The sequence below is a fragment of the Lygodium microphyllum genome, chromosome 19 (genome assembly GCF_053477565.2).
Source record: "Lygodium microphyllum isolate KBCC chromosome 19, Lygodium_microphyllum_v1.1.10, whole genome shotgun sequence".
Taxonomy (NCBI): Eukaryota; Viridiplantae; Streptophyta; class Polypodiopsida; order Schizaeales; family Lygodiaceae; genus Lygodium; species Lygodium microphyllum.
In genome coordinates this window covers 27,541,977-27,557,371 of record NC_141153.1, presented here as the reverse complement: position 1 = coordinate 27,557,371, position 15,395 = coordinate 27,541,977, and the positions used below count along the sequence as shown (strand labels likewise).

The window sequence follows — 15,395 nt, the reverse complement described above, 5'->3', positions numbered from 1 at the left end:
ATTCATTAAAAGTAGCAAGGGTTTTTTATGTCGGGTGGTTTTTTAAGGGAATTTATGGTTTTGGGAGAAAATTGGGAAACCCCTCACGTGATCTAGAGTGGTTTTGTGGTTTTCTTTGAAAATGGTTGGAAAATCCGTAAGAACCCCTACATGAACTCCCTTGATTGCTTGTGGGTTTCTAGTTTTCTTTGAAAATGGTGGAAAACCCCAAGGAACCCCTACATGAACTCCCTTTATTGCTTGTGGTTGGGGGGGGAGGGGGGGGGGGCGACAGGGACCATAGGTGTGAACGGGGGCGGATCTTGGATCTTTGGAAAACACCTGTTAGGATCCGATGGACGGGTTCGGGAAAATGGGGGCCACGTGGCGGGGTCGGAGGGGTTGAGAAATGCGATGCGCGTGGGGGTGGGGCACACGGCCAAGAGGCCCCACCCGCAGAGCAAATGCCGAGCAGCCAGAAGAAGAAGAGCAGCGACAAGGAAGCCAGGAGCCAACCCCATGTCTCCAGCAGTAAAAGAAGGAACACGGGCAAAGAAAAGAGGGGTAAAAAAAGTAACGTTGATAATAACAACGCCCGCGGGTCGCGGCGGCAGCAGCAGCAAGAGAAGAGGGCGGAAACACGGAACACGCGAAGAAGACGACCACGACGACGAAGAAGAAGGAGAACAAGTGTTACTGCCACCTGTAGTGCCCTCATCATCACCATCAACCACAAAAACCACCACCAGGCCTGATGAGCCTCCATTGAACCCGCCCCCTCCCCCCTTCTTCTTCTTCTTCTTCTCTCGCTTGCTGTTTTCCTCCTCCTGCTGCTCCTCCTCAAACCCTTGCGCCTCCTCCCCTCGCTCCCTGCTCCCCGCCATGGCCCTCCATCTCCTCCATGGCACCTTCCACATGACCGTCATGCAGGCCTCCGATCTCAGCGACGAGCATCGCCGCACCGGAGGCGCTCCCAAATTCTTCCGAAAGGTACTGTTCGTCAGCATTTCGCCTCTCTGTCTGTGTCTCTGTCTGTCTCTCTGTCTCTCTCTCTGTGCTTCCGTTTCCTTCCTCGTGCTGGCATGCCGTTTGTGCTAAAACGTCCGTCGATTCGTATCGGCTCATCTGTCGCATCCAAACAAGTGGAAAATTCCCTTTCTCTAAACATCGGACTAGCAAATGGCAAAATGCACTGTAAACTAGCAAGTAGCAAAATCCGCTGCAAATCCCCTTGCTTCATGCCACGGACTAGCAAGTTTGCATTTTGCGGATCGCCTCTTAGTTCCTCCTTGCAATCTCTTGCAGTTTTACATCCATACATTCATCTTCGTTGCATCTGTCCTGAACAGATTACAGCAACTGGGGGTCTCCTTAGATTTGTAGAAGTTAGCCTCATTTTGTGGATGCGACCTGCGTAGGATATCATTCTGTATGCTTCGATTCAAAACTTTGTTCTCTGCTCAGCTCTGAGTTCACTACCTTCGGCTATTTTTGTGAGTTCAAGCAAGGTTAGCTAAATCGTTAGTCCCTGTCAGGCAGATCTAGTGATTCATAGATTTGGTTTGGTAGCTTGAGATCTGTAATGTTGGATTGTTTTTCTCACGAGACCCTGTCGATCTGCATGCATGTTGATGTGCAGGTCCTACCCAGTGACGGAACTCCTGTTGTTCTACTAGGCAGCCTAAGCTTTGTTTCAAGGTGTATCTTTATCTGATGGAATGACATTCTCTTTTAGTTATTGCAATGTGCTTCGCGTTGTACTCGTGTTGCAAAAGCCAAGCAGTCAGTAATTTACAGTGCTCCACAGACTGAAAATAAAGCTCTCCCGTTTTATTTGTCCGATGTATCAATAAAATAAGTTTAGTTCACAGGGATCGATTACGACTGTGGAGTTTTACACACTTGGCTGCTGATTTGCAAACGTTTGTAGATTTTTGGAGTACGTTAAAAGTGTTAGCTTTTGAACCAGGGCACAAGCTAGAATGAAGATGCGTGAAATTGTTGGTCATTTATATCATCAGCTAAGAAGGCTGGAGCTAGTAGATGGTGCTTAGCTCTCTTTATTTCTGATGTGTTAGGTGTTGGGACTGTACTTTGTGTATTATGCCCATTCGGTGCACTGATTATTTTTCTATCTTGGTTCTCTATCCTACTTATTTAGTTCAGTGCCTGCTTTCCCTTTCGTCTGGCACTTCCTGTGGATAATAGCTTGCAAGAATGTCTGTCCTTAATACATGTACAAGTTCTTGGCATAGCCTTTAACCCATGGACCAATAAGCATATTTGATACCTGAGGGAAGTCATGGTTGGTGGATGTAAATTCTTTATTTTCCTTTGGGTGGGCTAGATCTGCAAGTCTGTGTGATCATTATGATCATATGTTATGTACAACATTCACGTTCACAGTGCCCTTAAGTACTTGCCACTTGTGGAGTTCTAGTTGCATGTTTGCTTCAACATTACTGATTGTGTTGTAGTGGTTCAAGCTGGATAGATCACCCCGTCTTGTGAAAAGCTCACTCTTGTCTCTCACATGAGTTGGTCGTTTTGATGCATTGAGAAGCCATATTTGTGTACAGTGATCCTCTGCTGTGTATTGGGGGTTAAGAAAATTTTAACGTGGGCTTTTGCTACTGTTTTGTTACTAAATCTGGAAGTGGTGGATGTGATGCCATTTTACTGTGTGCCTTGCTTGTGTGCAACTGGTTTCTGAAGATTTGTTTTATACTGGACATGTGGGGTGTATGCTTGAGCACTCCATTTTAATTTATTAAGCTGTCATTAGGTGGGCAAAGAGATTATTTATGGGTCTAGTTGGTATTTAAAGTGGTTGTAGTCATACTATTATACTTTGGGGTAACAGTTTAGTTAATTTCTGCGTACCGTTTTCAGTGTCACTATGTACTTTTCACAGAAGTAAACACACCGACTTAAATTTAAGTGTTGATTATAATGTTCTTTGAAATGAAATACAGTTGATTGAAGGTGTGGAGGATGCAATTAAGTTGGGCAAAGGTGCAAGTAAACTTTATGCCTCCATTGAAATGGAGAATGCCAGAGTTGGGCGAACGAGAGTTATAGTGGGGGAGCCCAGCAATCCAATTTGGAATGAGTCTTTTCACATTTACTGTGCGTATAATGTTGCAAATGTGGTGGTGGCTGTCAAGGATGACAACGCAGTAGGTGCAACAATTTTGGGAAAGGCCAAGATTCCAGTTACTGACATATTGTCTGGAGATGAAGTTGATAACTGGTATGATCTCACTAATGAAGATGGTTCGCAAGTTAAGGGGCGTATTCACTTGCGGATGCAATATTTTGACATCTCAACGGATCCCTTCGTTGGCAAAGGTGTTGTAGGTCCAAAGTATCCTGGTGTTCCATACACCTTCTTTAAGCAGTGGAAAGGTTGCAAGTTGACACTGTATCAGGATGCACACATGCCTAACAATTTCTGCCCAAAGATCTATCTCAGCAATGGTAAGTTGCATGAGCCAAGTAGATGCTGGGAAGACATCTACAAGGCAATAAGTGGAGCAAAACACCTGATTTACATAACAGGATGGTCAGTGTTCACAGAGATAGAGTTGGTCCGAGATAGGGAGAGGCCTATCAAGGGGGCAGAAGGGATAACACTTGGGGAGCTGCTGAAGAGAAAGGCGTCAGAGGGAGTAAGGGTTAATTTATTAGTGTGGGATGACAGGACGTCTGTTGGATTATTGAAGAAGGATGGGCTTATGGCAACACATGATGAGGATACTGAACACTTTTTCAAAGATACTCAGGTTAATTGTGTGTTGTGTCCCAGGAATCCTGACAATGGATTGAGTGTGGTGCAGGAGATTCAGATCGGTACAATGTTTACTCATCATCAGAAAACTGTCATTGTAGACGCTCCTTTGCCTGGACAACCAGATTCTGAAAGGAGGAGAATTCTGAGCTTTGTGGGTGGTATTGATCTATGTGATGGACGTTATGACACTCAATTCCATTCTCTTTTCCGTACTTTGGACTCAGTACACAAGTCAGATTTTCACCAGCCCAATTTTCCGGGAGCTAGTTTAAAGCTGGGTGGTCCACGTGAACCTTGGCATGACATTCACTCTAAGCTGGAGGGTCAGGCTGCTTGGGATGTTCTACATAATTTTGAACAGAGATGGCAGAAGCAAGGTCGTGAGGGCCAACTCTTGACATTGAGGGAGATTTCAGCCATTGACCCGCCTTCACAAGTCATGATGTTAAACGACCCTGGAAGCTGGAATGTGCAGGTATTCCGGTCTATTGATGGAGGAGCAGCTTATGGTTTTCCAGATAACCCTGAGGATGCTGCCAGGGCTGGGCTTGTGAGTGGAAAGGATAGCACAATCGACCGGAGCATCCAGGATGCATATATTCATGCCATTAGAAGAGCTAAAAATTTCATCTACATTGAAAATCAGTATTTCCTGGGCAGTTGTGCAAGCTGGGATTCAGATCAGGATGCTGGTTGTTTGCACTTAATCCCTGTAGAGCTCGCTCTTAAGGTTGCAAGCAAGATTGAGGCTGGGGAGCGGTTCTCTGTATATGTCGTTGTGCCCATGTGGCCTGAGGGAGTACCTGAGAGTGGTTCTGTGCAGGCAATCCTTAGGTGGATGCACAAAACGATGGAAATGATGTATAAAATTATTTCACAGGCCTTAGAAGCAAAGGGTCTCACTGATGAGAGCCCTCGAGATTATCTTACTTTCTTTTGCCTCGGCAATCGTGAAAAGAGGCTTGGAGATGAGTATGTTCCTCCAGACAGCCCAGAAGAAGGTTCTGACTATAAGCAGGCACAGGACCATAGACGGTTTATGATATATGTTCATTCAAAGATGATGATTGGTAAGTTTCCATTCTCTCATCTGCAAGAGGTTTTTTCTAACCAACGTAATCAATATTACTTTGCATTGAATTGTGCAGGTTTACTTATGTGTATTGTGTCGAAGACAATTTTTAGTTTTTTCAGGATGCTCCAGCCATAAGGATTGTGCTTTGCCCAGGCATCTGGCGATGCTTGTGCAAAATCATTGCCTTTAAGTGACACCTCTACAGTTAGTTTTGCACCACCAAATGATGTGCATAGAATTTGCTTGGGCTAATTTCATGGAGGGCTTTTGGCTGAGATTTTTGTTTCTTTATTGGGATTTAAGTTGCATAAAGCACTGTTTTTAACCCTACGTTTGCAAGCCTTGAATTTTGCATCTAGCCTCCAGAGTACTGATGTGCTTTTTTAAAAAAAATCTTGATTGCAGTGGATGATGAGTACATAATTTTGGGATCCGCTAACATAAATCAGAGATCAATGGATGGAGGAAGAGATTCTGAGATTGCCATTGGAGCATATCAGCCAGCCCATACGATGGTGAGTGAGTCACCCTCACCACGGGCTGATGTTCATGGGTTCAGGATGTCTTTATGGTACGAGCACTTGGGGCGATTGGATAATGCTTTCCTGCAGCCTTGGAGCTTGGATTGCGTAAGAAAGGTCAACTCTATAGCTGATGACCTGTGGGATCAGTTTGTGGGTGATACAGATGTGGATCTTCCAGGCCATCTCCTTACCTTCCCTGTTGCTGTGTCCAATGATGGATCTGTCTCTGCACTTCCTGGCCGTGAGAACTTCCCTGACACCAAGGCCCCAATCCAGGGTGACAAAACAGCTCTTCCTCCAATTCTCACTTGCTAGTTTCGGTTCATCACCGGAGCACCAATGCTTAGAATGCCCAACATTTCTATCAAACTCGACATAGCTTGTTTGTTTCAATGCTGCAACTATTTTCTTTACCGGTCATTGTTATTCGGTTGGTGCAGAAAAGCAGAAACTGTCAGATTAACTGAACGTTTTACTTTTGCCAAAGTCTGTGTATCATTTGTTTAGAGTTTCTAAGGTCTAGCAAGGGCCTCTTTCCTTGGGAATTTCTTGATGTCTAGAGTTTCTAACGTCTAGCAAGAGCCTGTTTACTTATGTGGGAATTTCTTCACTGGTGGCCTTTGGTGGCTAGTTCCTCGAGGACACAATTATTCCATACTTGCAAGCAAGCTTCCTTTCACCTAGCTGACAACCAGCTAGTTATTTCAAGCATCTAGGTATTTCAAGAGAGTGGCCACAAAATAAGTCTCCCAAAATACTGTGAATTATGTAACATTTCAAGAGTGTAGCCATACAATAAGACTCCCAAAATACTGTTGGTTATGAAACATTTTGTTTTCTACGAAACTTTGATGCAATGTTTTATTTTCAGCATAACTTTGATTAATCCAGAATACCACTTTGAAAAGTGACATCCCACAAGTGAAGTAGTAATCTTAACGGGTGGCTCGGCTTTATTTATGGCAAAATGGATCCTAATGTCTGTTCATCTCTATTACAACTTGGAAACTCTCATCACCCTGTTACTTTCAAATGCTGAAATCCCTATTATACTCATCCGTCAAGGCCATTGCAACCCAACCTTATATGCTGTATCTTGCCATGAAGGTTCTGAATTGCTTAAGAGGGATATATACCTTTCTACATGCAGCCAGAAAAAAGGTTCTTTGTTCTTTTGGGTTCCTTCAAAACTAAAGTCACCATTTTTGTCATCAAGTAAACTCTGCCAAGGGTCGCTGACATTCACAGTAATGCAACGTCATCCTAATTGTGTTAATTAGATCCAGCACAGTTCAAAGCCGCCGGTGGAGTGAGGAGAAACAACGGCAGAGATAACTTGCCAACACCAGATACCAAATGTAGCTTTACCTCAGCGCTGAGAGGGCTAATGAATCAGATCGTACACACGCATTAAACATCCAAACAGCTAACACCGTCAGAGAGCTGTCTGACCTGCTGGTATTACCTGTGCTTTTCCTCACCCTGGCGCGATATCAGTGCACCGTCTGCGTGCTGAGTCCTGACGATCCTTCATCCCTCCTCAGCCTGGGGCGATTGCAAATCTCCTAATTTACAGTTGTTCATGTCAGTGTAAGAAAATCCAAACATTCCTCGCTTTTATCTATATCTATATGACAGAGAATACAAATAAATACCAACGCTATTCCAAATATATATATTTCCCCGGTAATCTAGTGGCTATCCTAGTGGTAAGCAACTTCCTTTATTAACCCATTCACTTGGATTCAACTCTTCCTTTGTTTACATCCTACTAAATTGCAGTGTGGAATGTAGGAGTTGAACCCTAGACCTTTGGTCAACCTAACCTATTGATGAGCTATAGTCGTTTGGTCCTCACACACAATTTTTTGCACAAGACAATGACGCTATGCCTACCCTAGTGCAGTTGGCTCGCTAGAAATGGATTTGATAAAAGGCTTAGAGGAGGAGAGGAGAGAGAACATGTCTACTAAAAAATATTTGAGCTGGTCTTACTTAAAATTGGATTTACAAATATAGGGTTTGGAACGAGTTATTGTAGCCATGTAACCTCTATTGTGTGCATGCATGCTTTCTCCATCTCATGGAAACATAAACATGTTTGATAGCATGGTACAGGCAATAACATATTCAATTAATTTTGAAGAGGTTTTAAATAATATTGCATGCTCATGATGCACAATGCAAAAGCACAAGCAATGTTTGAGGTGGAAAGTGAGCAAATTTTGCAAATAAAATTTGGGTGTCTTAGCCGCAATGAAGATGGAAATCATCTTGTCATGCAAGGGGTGGAGGCGAAGGCTAGTGCACAATATGAAGTTTATGAATTTGGTCATGGATCTTTCATCAAAATCTTCATATTTGATTGCTTTTAATATAACAATTTAAATTATTCTTTCATCACACTTCATTCCTTGGAAATACTATGTTAGTGTGATTTATTTTAAGATATGCATCTCCCTTTATGTAATTGGCATGCCTTGAAATGGATTGTAGGTTGCATCATGCTTTTCTTTTGTGATGCACATGTCCTTTCTTATTAGAGACTGAATATGCAAAGATCTTAAGGTCTCTCCTATAGACCTTACGTTCTTTAGGGAAGAGAAGGTGGGACACATTTTATAGGAGTGCCATGAGGTGAGCACCCTATGGTACAAGGTCAAGAAGTGGATCCAAAGACTTGGATTTAATGGTCAAATTAGCTTACAACTAGTTCTATTTGGTAAAATAATATTAATGGATGAACAATATCATTAGGATAAGAAAGTGCCAAAGGCATGCAATGTATGATAAAGTGTTGTATCTCATAGGCAAACAAAGGGGAGTGTGTCCTAACCAAAATGCTATAAAAGGATATACTTGGCTCAACTATCAATCAAGTCTATCTCTTTCATTGTGTAATGATTGTCTACTAGTTATTTACCCCATAGTTCATTCTCATCTCTTTACTCAAACCATGTTTTGTAACATGTGCATTTGGCACACATATATGTCAAAAAAATCCAATCCCTTTTATAATTGTATTTTGTTTGGTGGGGGGGGGGGGGGGGATTTGTGAAAAGATACGAGATAGAAGACTGCAAATAATGCATCACTAATATGCAAAAGGTTCATATTACAATCATTATTTAAAAGGATCAATGGGATTGACTTCGAATCCATTGCAATGAATAACCATGAAGTAGCAATTTTACTCCTTGCACTTACCAATAATCTAGGTATCACAATACCTACACTATATCCAACACTACCATTTCTTATAGCTACGTACAAGACACATAATAAAGATTTTAAATGGTTAACCAATGCCTCAAGCTGTTATGCACATTGTAAATTATGTGAGAGAAAGTTGCCCACCTTAATAAGAAGGGAACATAACGAATGAGATGTAGTTTTGTTTTGTTTGGTTAAAGGCCCATTTAATAACTATAAGGATATTCTTAAGACCATGCTACCATTATGGGGGATGCATTCATACTGTTTCTTTATATCAGTAGAGCAAGCACTAAATATTCTTTGTGAAAGGTTAAGAATGAATTCCATTAATCATTTAGTAATACAAAATATTTGGTTTTTCAATCCCGATACTAAGTAGATATGTCTATTATAGTTTTCACATTTCTCTTAAATTGCAAGTTTGCATGTATATAGTAGTGAGACACAAAGTATAGCTATTTCTGAGTAGGTACAAATCAACAATGGGGTATGTCATATTGGACATTGGTGTAAATTAGCCCTAGGGTTGAAACCCTAGCTGAAAAGAAATAATAAAGAAAAAAACACTTCTTTTTTCTATTCCTCTTTCCCTCCATGATTGTTCCATGGTGAAAGGGCCTCTCCACCCCTGTGTTGGGCAAGGCATGCGAGCATGATTGCCCCCCTAGGCATGGTAATTTGGGTTCCATCATCACCAGGGCTTGAAGAAACGGTCCTCCTTCTCTTCCTCTCATTTTTCCTAATATTATTATCCTTTCAAAATATACCATGGCAACAATCTTTAAACAAGTCAAGGACTTTTGAATACTCTAATATATGATTCTCATGCCCTCTCTTTGGCTCACATAATCATAGAAGGCATGGATTGGTCCTTTCTTGACCACACATTAGATAATGAATGGAAGAAGATTCGTGTCTCAACATACCATATGCATATCTCTGCCCTCTCTCTTTCTAACAGTATCCTGGAAGGAATGGACTAGTCCTTTCTTGCACTACACAACTGATAACAAATAGAAGAAGAATCATCTCTTAGCAACATCATCGCTTGTGGGATTAGAATTTAGGCACAAGCCTAGTCGTGACAAACTTATCTACCATGGTGATTGCCTTTGTGGAAAATCGTGCCATAAGGATTGTCACATACTCTTCTTACAAATTATGCAGTTGACACAAGCCTAGTTATGACAAACTTACCTACCATGTCAATTACCTTTGTGGCAAATCGTGCCATAAGGATTGACACCTTACATATTATGCTGTTGATAGGGTTGTCGTAACTAGTATATCATTATGCTTATAGTTCTTCTATTACATAATAATCAATGGACTATTATGTAAGTCCAAAACTTGGCAGCCTATTTATACATGGTGTCTTCTTCTTTCCCTTGACACTTGCTACTTTGAAATTTTGCTAAATAACACAAGATAATGGAGCATGCATTTGTAAAGCATATGCCAAGCCAAGCACACCCTTTATTGGATTAGCATTTAAGCTATCCACAAAGCATTGCACACAATCCATTACCAGTTCAATGTAGACTTCTTGGGTATTCACAAGACCTAGCTAAGTATGTAGTTTTCTTTGTAATGAAGTATAAGAAGAATTAAGATTTGATATGACTACATCACTGATTGTCCCAATAGATATTAACTTTCTCTTAAAACTTGACTCAATAATTTAACTCCTTAAGATTATCAATTGTCATATGAAAAAAAATTGCACAATAAAACCAAAGTACCATGCTTAAAAAATATTATGTTCTTCTAAGTGTGTGTCCACATGAATGCTATATGGTTGTTGGCTAGGTGATGAGCATCTAAGCCTCTAAAAGTGACATCAATTTGATGAGTACAGGGAATTTGCTACTTTCTTTGCAAAGATATGCTTGAAAATAATTTGCTCTCAAATTTAATTATTTGTTGACGAGAGAGACCCTCGAAGCAAACTTGACCATCTCCCCTATTGCCAAAGCTTCACAATGTGCAAGCCAATGTGATGTTAATAGATTTGACATGCCTTTCTTTAAAAGTCAAAACCACTCACAAGGCTAACCATGAATACATGAAGTATCATTAGTTGCCATGGCAATCGACGTTAGCAAGTCACAAAGATCTTGAAGAGATGCAACCTTTCTCATCCTTTCTTGCATTTGAACATACATTTCTAAATATCATTTCTATGGCCAATGTCTTATTATCCTCATCCATTAAAAAAATAGTGGAATAGGTTATGTTTCCTTTTTAGCTTTATATATGCATGTTGGCCATTGCAATTTTTACCAAATATCATTCTCTCATCCTTTCTCATAACATAACAATCTATTTCATGTTTCATTAATTGCATTCATTGTAACAATGTGTACAATAAAATATATTTTGCTTTCAAAGGTATATGTGTACTTTGGCTATTGCCATGTTATTGCCACTTGACAAAGCTTGCATGTTGATTACATCATATTCACATCCATCTTCCATGCCATATGGATAAGACACTGTAAATATTTTGTACCATTCATCAATAGAAAATTTCACCAAAACATCACAACCTGCAAACATTATACTATTGTATCTTTTAGGGACTATAAACACTTGACAATAAAGTCAAGTCTGAACTTCTGCTCCAATAATTTGCTAGTGTGAAACAAGGTTTACTTTTGCAAGTTGCCACATCCTTCTAAAGGTGACTAGCCTTGCTTCTTCTTTTTTTTGGAAAAAGCATGTTATTGGCTTGGAATTATTAGATCTTTTGAAGCTTTGCATTGTGCTTTCTTTTTCAATAATTAATATTGAATTATATATATAGTTATTGAGTTATCTTTGGAGTATACTTCTATAAAAGGCATTTTAATGGTAACCATGCTCTTCAAATTAGACATTTTGTTAGAATTACATTTCACAAAGAAAGAAAACCTAAAAGGCTAACTTTTTAGAAACATAGTACTGACCTACAAAATAAACCTTGCTGCAAAATGCAAATAGTGTTACACAAGTACATGATCAATTGGCTAGGTCGTAACATTGATGTCCACACAATACTTGCCACTAGTAAATTGAAGCTCACATTATGCAATTAAAATATATGATAGACTTTTATGCTTGTATTGTTGCAAGGATTGTAGACTCAAAGAAGCTTTTTCATAATGTTGTTAGTCCCACTCTTGGTGGGGTTCATGTCTCTACAAATTTTAAAGAGTGCAAAATACTTGCACAAATGAAACCCTGTGATAAATTTAGTGAACCTATCTTGCATATTCAATTGCCAAAAACTGGATCCTACATTGTAGGAGACTTTGCATAGAAGCCATCAATCCTTTTCCTCCATGCATTTAAGGCAAAAGGTGGACATGGCTTGAGATTGAAAAACTTATTTGACAGGCACATAGCATGGGTAGACTAAGAATGCATTTGGCATGTTAAAGAATAAATGGAGGATACTCAAAAATCACAAGTTATCTATTACCTAAAATCATTCTTTTGAAAAGTGCACCCCCCTGTAAGGGTATGGGCTTTGTAGCTATACCATGGTGTTATCTCCGAATGCACCTATATAGGGAGTAGTTGTGACTCTAGGCTCTGCTTGGTTTCCACTCTATGTGTGATTCCCTATACTCAGTGGTGAACCCTCATATGTGCGGCATCACGAGGGTGTAGTCCTGAGATGTGCCTCAATGTAGTCTCTTTTTGATACCATGAATACAAAGATTCCTTATTGATATATCTTGTGTGCCATTCCGTTGTGCCTTTTGTGCCTCATAACAGGTTTTACCATGAAGTCCCATGAAGGTGCATAACACTTGGTATCAGAGCAACTCTAGCGCGGAGCATACTAGCTCGAAAGGGGAGTAGGCTCATGGACGCGGAGGAGATCCTACCATAATACGTCGCGCAACGCGACGCGGTGACCCCAACACGACACGACGCAACACGGCCCCGATACAATGCGATATGACCCTGACGCGACACAACCCCGACACGACGTGATACGACACAACGTGATGCCCCACGTTGCGATGCCCTCCTGAGCAAGTTTTCTACTGAAATTTGGAAGGTAGTTTGAGGTGCCAAAAAAGTTGAGAGGGAGCCGAGGCGTGATAGGAGCACGCGGCATACCATTAAAAAATGGCTTGGAAAGAGCTGAAGTTGTGGGAAGACACTTTCCTTGAAGAGGAAGATGAGCTATGTCACTAGCTCAAAATCACATATAGGAAAAAGGAGATGCGGCTTAAAATGATAGAGTAGACAAGGGGAACCATCGACATGCTGAAGAAGACCCATCAAGGAGCCGACGTGCTCGATGATCTTGAAGAGAAAGCTGAAGAGCTGGATGAAGATCTGCAAGAGGTTGACTACCAGTTGATCATGGTGCGAGAGACAGATAGACTGTGGCAAGTTAAGACGGCCCGAGACCTCGACATGGAGCTACATGAGAAAAATCATGTTGAGGTGGAACTAGGAGACTGCCTCTGGATCTGAAGAAGCCAAAGAGTGGGCCGAGCCATACTTGAAGCAGATGCAGGCTGAAAGAGTCCAAGAGTTGAAGAATGGAGCGAAGCCAACCAAAGAAGAACCAAAGAGGCAAGAGAGCTAGAAATAGGTGAAAGAAGAAGAAGAAACATGATCGGATGAAGATAAAGAAGAAGACAAGGGGGAGGATGAGCTCGACATTGATCCTGGAACACCTCACCCCCAAGGAGAAGCTAAGGACTTCTACCCCGACTACTACCTTGAAGATCAATACTTCGATAAAGAATACCCTCCTGAAGGAGATGGATACGGTTATCCTGAGGATGTCCCCATCGACTACCACCCGGAAGGAGAATACTTCTACACTGACTACCCCTATCCCGAAGAATACCAAAATGAAGAAGTTCCAGAAGAGGAAGAAATGATGGAATATTATGTGAAGGGAGAAGGATGGAAAATGGATGTGAGTTCAAAGGTAGAAAACATCATGATGGAGTTAGGATACAAAAAGGAAGAGGAAGCAAGGTGGACATGCCAGAAGGATGAGAGACTATAGCCATAAGAAGCCCGGTTGGTTGAAGAACCAGTGTTAGAAGAAGAGAAGGGGGAGGATGAGCTCATTACAGATATTGGAACACCTCTACCCGTTGAGACTGAGGGTGAGGCCAGGTTGGTGCCCTCCTGCGAGGCACATGATGCCTCTGATGAAGAAGAAGTAGATGAAGAGATAGAGTTGGAAGATGAGAATGGAAGGGCAAAACCACATGGGGCAGGGCATCTGCTACATGGAACCAACACTTCTACTTTAGATGATGATATAGGCGAAGAAAAAGAAAAGAGAGAGGAGTTATAAGAGAAAATAGAAGAGGAGGGGGAGGATGAGGTCAGCCCAGATCTTGGAACACCTCTACCCCGACAACCCCAACCACAAGGAACAACCAAAGTCTCACAATTCAATGATGATAGGCTAGGAAAGGAGTTTAAGGAGAGAATCATGAGAATATGGGATGAGATAGAAGAAGATGATAGGAAAGAAGAAGAAAAAGAGTTGTTAGATGGAGCCATAGAGAAAATCAAAGAAAAGATGAGGCAAGAAAATAGAAGAACAAGTAGAGTTAGCTAGGAAGAAGGAAGAAGAAAAAGAGAAACCAAACCGTGATAGAAGAGAACAAGTAGAAGAAAACAAGAAGAAGCAAGTTAGAAAAAAGATGGAACAAGAAGAAAAAGATAAGGAAAGTAAGTTGAAAGAGCAAGTTTGGAGAGCTAGGAAGCCAAAGGAAGAAGATAGGCTAGAACAAAAAGAGCAAGAAAAGATAGATCAAGGCAGGAAGGCCAAAGAAGAAAGAATAGAAAACAAGCAAAAAGAAGTAGCGCAAAAGATAGAGAAGGAAGAGGAAGAGAATGAGACAAAGAAGAAGGCGAAACCAAACGCCAAGAAATGGAGGCAGGTCAACAGAGCCAGGATGAGAGAATGAAGATGCCTCCAAAACCCCCCCACTCAAACTGTGGCTAAGGATGAAGCAACCCCAACTTTTACTCCAAGGCCACACCCCATCCCAGCCAACTTAGATCAAAGTAAGAACCAATTACACTTCAGCAATGGAGTCATTGGCTACGCCTTTGAGCCCGAAGAGGCAAACCCTTATGAGCTTGAAAAGAAGGAGTCAGAGGACAAAGCCTCAAGAAAGGGAGAGCATGAGGGAGTGCTCACAATATGGTCCGATCAAGGTGACTTAGTGCCAGGGAAGCAAACCTTGCTAGTTGAACCCTGGAGAACCCTCCAACTCACTCTTAAGGTGAATGTCTTTGGTCTATGGAACCTGTTGGGACCATACTCAATGCTAACAAAGATTGAGATCTTGGCATTTAGGCTGCAAGCAGTGCAAGGAGAGGTCATTCCGATCGTATGGATCCTCGTGACCCACCAAGCACCACACAAATGGGCGTCACCCCAAGAGCTTCAAGGATATCTCTACTTCCGCAACCCAAAATCCGGGCTAAGTGTGACAACTTAGTCCATTCCCTGTCAAGAACCTCAACTCCAAATGAGGCTAAGAAGAGCCAAAGAGGTGCCATGCACCAGGACTGCACCTTCAATGCGAAAAGGCAGGATGAACCAACTAGCTTGTCTAAGTATAAAGCAAACAATGAAGATCTGGCAAAGAGGCCAAAGAAAACAACCCAAGTAGTTGCATTAAGACCTCGGAATGAGTCAAGAAACCACCCTTAATTGCTGAGGACAACAATTCATTAAGCGGGGGTGAGTGTAAGGGTATGGGCTTTGTAGCTATACCATGGTGTTATCATTGAATGCACCTATATAGGGAGTAGTTGTGACTCT

The 15,395-nt window shown here is 41.5% G+C and overlaps 1 protein-coding gene across 1 annotated transcript; it reads left to right on the top strand.

Moving 5' to 3' along the window:
• Positions 1-538: 538 nt before the first annotated feature.
• Positions 539-6,198, top strand: LOC148019678 (phospholipase D alpha 1-like). Its single transcript, XM_087699807.1, has 3 exons — positions 539-969; positions 2,955-4,842; positions 5,253-6,198. The coding sequence occupies exons 1-3, from the start codon at positions 862-864 to the stop codon at positions 5,684-5,686; spliced, it is 2,430 nt and encodes an 809-aa protein (XP_087555933.1). The 5' UTR covers positions 539-861; the 3' UTR covers positions 5,687-6,198.
• The last annotated feature ends 9,197 nt before the right edge of the window (positions 6,199-15,395 follow it).

Excerpts from the sequence above, each read along its gene's own strand:
- LOC148019678 (XM_087699807.1), top strand. The coding sequence starts at position 862 with ATGGCCCTCCATCTCCTCCATGGCACCTTCCACATGACCGTCATGCAG. Across the intron at positions 970-2,954 it reads CTCCCAAATTCTTCCGAAAG|TTGATTGAAGGTGTGGAGGA; the intron begins GTACTGTTCGTC and ends AATGAAATACAG. Across the intron at positions 4,843-5,252 it reads TCATTCAAAGATGATGATTG|TGGATGATGAGTACATAATT; the intron begins GTAAGTTTCCAT and ends TCTTGATTGCAG.